The 6,000-nt window shown below is 30.1% G+C and overlaps 1 protein-coding gene across 1 annotated transcript; it reads left to right on the forward strand.

The window, feature by feature from the left end:
- Positions 1 to 4,034: 4,034 nt before the first annotated feature.
- On the forward strand, positions 4,035 to 5,251 carry LOC108819498 (ethylene-responsive transcription factor ERF043-like). Its single transcript, XM_018592546.2, has one exon. It carries the CDS (start codon positions 4,319 to 4,321, stop codon positions 4,994 to 4,996), a length of 678 nt encoding a protein of 225 aa, XP_018448048.1. The 5' UTR covers positions 4,035 to 4,318; the 3' UTR covers positions 4,997 to 5,251.
- Positions 5,252 to 6,000: the final 749 nt, after the last annotated feature.

Raw genomic sequence — 6,000 nt, forward strand, 5'->3', positions numbered from 1 at the left:
TCGGGTGTTAAGTAGAAGGCTGACATCCTTACTAATGGAGTTTAAGAAATTGAGCTCTCTAATTCAAGTTAAAATTTAAAAAAAAAAGTAAATGTTGGATAATTCTAAACTTGTAGAAAGTTAATATATTGATAAGTTTTTAAATATGTTAAAGATAAAAACCAAAAAAAAACTAAAAATAGGAAAATAGGAAAATGAAGTTTTCTATTAGATTAGGTTTGTGTTTCTATCATGCATGTTAAAGAAAATTGTCTCTCAGATAAATAGAAGTCTCATGGAGATGTGTTCTTTAAAATTGAGAATAAAGATCTAAAATAAACATTGATAATTTTAGTTTTGGATAGTTTCTAAAATTAATAAAAAAATGTTTTGTAATTTTTTTTGTTTTTAGAAAGTTTAGAGATTTGAAATTAACCCATACCTATATTAAAAGATGTTAAAAAAAACTATCAATCCATATTCAGAAAATGGTTTGAACTTAAGGAGAACAAAATGGTAGTCAGTTCAATATCAGTTCGCCATTTCCCAATTTTTATGTCCAGATTAACTCTAGCTAGTTTTTTACCTTTTTAATATTGTGCTTTTTTCTTCTGTCGACGAGTGATACCTGTACTTTAACAATGAATGAAAGTTTATCATAATAAATACATTATAATATTGTGGCAGGGTGCAATAATGGAATCACGTGAGACCATGGTTGGTCTTGGTTGAACCACGTGTTACGTGGAGCGTAAATCGTAATCAAAAAGGGGTCCAAGAGTTGTCGATAATACTACCAGTGTAACACATCAAGACAGCTGCATTAACTTTTTTTTCTTCTTCAAAATATGTCGACTTCTTCACCCTCTCTTTTATTCTATAGTCCTTTTTGGGTTGTAGAAAATCTGGTTCCAGCTCATAGAAATATCAGTGGCTACAAGGAAAACAAAAAAAAATATAAAGAAAATTTTATGTGGGTTGTGGACGAAGATGAAAAAATAGTACATAAGGGACAAAGACAACCAAAACAACGGTTTATATCAAAGTGGTGTTTTTAATTCAAACCATCAGAAGGTTATTTTAAAAGTTCTACTATCTAAAACTTAATTCCGAATCCGGGAGAGGTTATAGATTTAAAGTCCGTTGTTAACAAAATAAAAAAAATCGTTGGAGTATGTAAATAATTGTACATTGTTGTTGTTTATAGCCTTTATGATCTACGATAATTTTTTAAAAAAGCATAAGAAGAAAACTAATCAAGATTTCATATAACGTTGAGTAATATATAGTACATGTTTATTTCTGTAGAGCTAGCAAGATCAGTTGATTTGAGAGAGAGTTAATTCTAACAAATTAATGCTATTATGATTGAGTATACTGTGTTCATTAATGTTTTACATAGTAAAACAGTCTCAAGGTCTAATAATAATAATATAACATTCCTTGTCTACAATCCAACGTCAATCTGCTTGCCATCTCCGATCTCGTCCTATTCTCTACTCCAAACATTATTTTATTTTGAAGTAAAATATTTTCTAATATCACTCCATTTTCAACTCTAAAATAAAATATGAATAGGATTACTTCGTAAATATTTAATATTTTATTTTTTTACTTAAATAATATTTTTATATTAAAAAATACAATAACATGAAAAATAAGATATTTCATTATTTAATAATTTGATATAAAATGCATAACATAACTAAAATACAAATAATAAAAAAATAAATATAAAATAAAACAAGTGATTTAATAATCTGACAAATCGTTTTCAGATCCGCTAAAACTGGTGAAATATTGTCTGAAAAAACTGAGAAAAAACTTGTTGATCTTGTGATTCAACATTTCGCTTTGATATTATTTGCACTTGCTGAACTTTAATATATGCACGGACATTTGATCTCGTATTGGGATTCAAATCACAAAACAAAACTATTGTAGTGCTTGATTTAGGAACATTAAAGATTAAAAAAAATATATTTTCATTATGCAATGCATCAGTTGATCATTTGTGGAGAATATTATAGTGATCATTGTTCAACTAACTTATATATTATCTTTTATTATACATTTATGATTTCTGTATTTTTTTAATAACAAATATTTTATTCTAATAAATTATATTTTAAGGAACTTTTGTAAACATAAAATGATTGGGGTTAATACGTAAATTTTTAAAAGTATAACGGAATTATTAACAATTATTAATAAAATAAAAGTATAATAATTTTAAAATATTTTTGTAGAGTAAAAAGCAGAATAATATATTGGAATAAAATCTTACTCAATTTTGATATTACACCATTTTAGACTAAAGTATAGAATAATGCATTGGAGATACTCTTAGCTTATAACTAATATTTATTTAAAGTTTTTAGTTTTTATATAGAAAAAGAAAACACTCTCTTAAAAAATATTCATGAGAAATTAACTGTTAGCCGCTCGGATTGTTTTTTAGAAAGAAGAAATCCGAAGCTTATTGTTACTAATAAAAGTAACATGTGATTTACGAATGCTTAAAGCCAGTTTCAAAAAAAACTTGAAATAACAACAAAACAGCTTTGCTGAACATTTACTAACATTTACTAACTTGAAATAACAACAAAAACAGCTTTGCTGAACTTTTACTAACAGTTCGTAACATCCACACAAAACAAAATATATATACCTTTTAAAAACATTGATAGGATCCGTGTTAGCTGAACATTTACTAACATTTACGATTTATAAGCTATCGTGCAGATTCATCGTACATATAAACTTTTGCGTACATATAAACTTAATTAATTTGTTCAGAATTGTATGGATTTGATAAGCAATAGTGACTATTCATGGATATATACGGCTACAGCCTTTTATCCCTTCTTCTGCGTTCTTACATTCTGAATAAAATTCATATCAATAAACATTCGTGCAAATATATCTAAATAGACCTGTCTTAGTGTCTTTTATCAGAAAAAAATTGAAAACTCCGCGTTGTAACTATTTGGTATCGTCAACACAGTTGAGGATGTCATAATGGAACAGCTTTGTAAATATGAAGGTTCCCCACCACCAAAGGAAATATAGTAAACGACAATTTCGTAATATAATATTTTGAATAAATCCATACTGCAATGAAATATATTTATTGCATGTTTAAAAAATTACATTCGGTTGGTTTTATATTTACGGTATTAGTGTATATATGTAATTTAGTGCTTCTAATCAGACCTTGTCATGGCCAAAATGTTATTCAATCTAATAACTTATTCTCGCGATATATAGTTCAATCTCGTCCGTTTGATAGTAATGTTATAAATTTTAATTAAGTTTTAGTAAAAAACACTATAGTAACCATACAAATATGGTCGAGTGGTACAGCGAGTTTGGAAAGATACTAAACATTTCGGGTTCGAAACCTACCAAATTCAGATTTACTTGTTTGTATGGCCATGTGATATAGATATCTAATTTCCATTGCGAGCAACCGAATCTGTCTGACACCGGTGGACAGATCCCATAGGATTAGACGGTTGGGTCTCCGTCCGCTGAATACTCCGGGTTATAAAAAAACGTTATAGTTAAGTTTTTATTTCTGCTTTGTATATACTGTTTTGAAATGGGCTCGACGGTTCAAAAAGACGTGATTTAATGCATAGTATTTATTAGCTAGAAAGTTACTCCTAGGGTTTCTGACTTGACCAATACATTTATTTATTTTAATGTAAAATATAGTGGGTAAATGACATGACACCATTTTAAACGCAAATTGTTTCTACTTATGACTTATGAGAGATCATTAAATTCAACAGACTGGCGACGATGTACTCTACCACAGATTCGAATCCCTGCACGTCGCAGATCGTACAAAGTAAAAACACTGAAGATAGATGAGTCATATCGTGAATTATTCTTCTTACTTTTCTTAACAAAAAAATCTATAAATTTCTAAGTCGTCACATCATGTTTAAAAAGCAGGAGATTAGAAAAACATCATCTCGTGTTCCGCGTTATAAATAAAAAGATAACAAACTTTTAACCAAAAAAAATATCGTAGTTACAGTACATCCACCAACCTTTCTCGTAGGTAAGCTACAACTTTATGTGTCCTCACTCTTTTTCCACCATGTATATAAGTTAATAATACTATGAGGAACCATTGAGAGATTTGGAAACATCTGAGAAGACGAGACTAGAAATTTCATCAAACAATGAAACAAACAAGAACTATCTTTTCAAACTCCTACTACACCCCAAACAATGTCTCACTACTTTTGACTTAGAAACCTCTCATTTTAATATTTTTTTTTCTTTTTCCAATAACACAAATCTAAAATCACATTGCGTAACCACAATGGTGGATTCATCACTTGGTTCCGACAAGAAGAAGAAGGGTAATAAGCAGCCTGTGTACCGTGGAGTCCGCATGAGGAGGTGGGGCAAATGGGTGTCTGAGATTCGTGAGCCACGTAAGAAATCAAGAATCTGGCTCGGGACTTTTCCCACGGCGGAGATGGCCATGCGTGCTCACGACGTGGCGGCTTTGAGCATCAAGGGAACGTCTGCCATTCTCAATTTCCCTGAGCTCTCTGATTTACTCCCTCGACCCGCTTCTCTCAGTCCTCGTGACGTCAGAGCTGCGGCGACCAAAGCGGCTCTCATGGAGTTCGGTGCGACAGCGTTTTGTCAGGAGAGTGAGACGAACGGAATAGTGGCGTCAGAGAGTGAGGGTAACGAAACGGCGGCGTCTAGTATAAGGTCGGATAGTGAGACTAGCGAAACGGCGTCGTTCTCTGCGACGAGCATTGATGAGGAAAGTACAGTTTCGGATAATTTGGACAAGATCGTAGAGTTGCCTAGTCTAGGAACAAGTCTAGACGAGTCTAACGAGTTCGTGTTTTTTGACTCGTTGGAGGATTTGGTGTACATCCCACCATGGTTACATAGTGGTATGGAGGATGGTTTTACGTATAACAATGATTCTCCGTTTAAAGTTTGCGAAGAAAGCTTTTCTTGGAATCATTTTCCCTGATTTTTTTTTGTAATTTTTTGTTTGTATTTTCCCCGTATTTTCTTGCTCTCTTTTTTTCCCTTTCTTGGTTTAGTTTTCATGGGATTCTCTCTGTTTCTTTTTTTGCTTTGCGCGAGATATCTCCAAGATGATGCTGTGGAATTGACAACTTTTTGTTATTCTCCTTGTCTAGTTGGTGAAACGAAAGTTGACGAAATGTGTAAGTGTATATTATCGGGTTCAGAAGAAATAATGACAGTGTTAGTGTGTGCGTTTTCCAACCTTCCAATTTTTCATAATCTTGCAAGACCTAATAATATTTTATTTTAAAAATGGTAATGTAGTGTTTACGAATGAATGGGGTTTCACATTCAAAATAATTAATTAATATAAATAGATATGTCAATTAATTTATTATTAATGGTTTTTTGTTAAACATTATTAATTGGTTATAAGATGAAAACTTACAGCAATTTTAATCTAATATAATATTAGAACCATCCGGGTATTAGATCATTATGTGAATATTGTTCTCACAATTGTTCACATTAAGTATAAGAGTGAGTATTAATAAATGAGAAATTTTACATTAGTAGTTAAAAATAATTGAGGAATATATAAAACATATGTACAATTTATTCATTACCAATGCTTTTAAGTTGAAATCATTCCAATTTGAGTTAGAGAAGAATTTAAAAAACGTTATAATTCATTATATTTTATAGTAAAAACTATGCGTTAGAAACTGTAGATTGATGTAATGAGTTTGTTGTAAAAACATAAATTACTATATTAAAAATATTATTAACTCTTTATTAAATATAACTTTTTAAGTTTTGTCACCAAAATAATTTTTTTTTAAATGACCAAAATGATTTTTTTTATTTTGAAATTTTTTATTTTTTTATTTGAAACCCATCACTTAACTCTAAACTCAAGTGTAGATTAATTAACCTAGGGTATAAGTGTATATTTTTTCTTTAATAAAACATCTTGTAGTCGTTTTCTTCTTTGAAGATTATTTT

The sequence above is a fragment of the Raphanus sativus genome, chromosome 8 (genome assembly GCF_000801105.2).
Source record: "Raphanus sativus cultivar WK10039 chromosome 8, ASM80110v3, whole genome shotgun sequence".
NCBI lineage: Eukaryota > Viridiplantae > Streptophyta > Magnoliopsida > Brassicales > Brassicaceae > Raphanus > Raphanus sativus.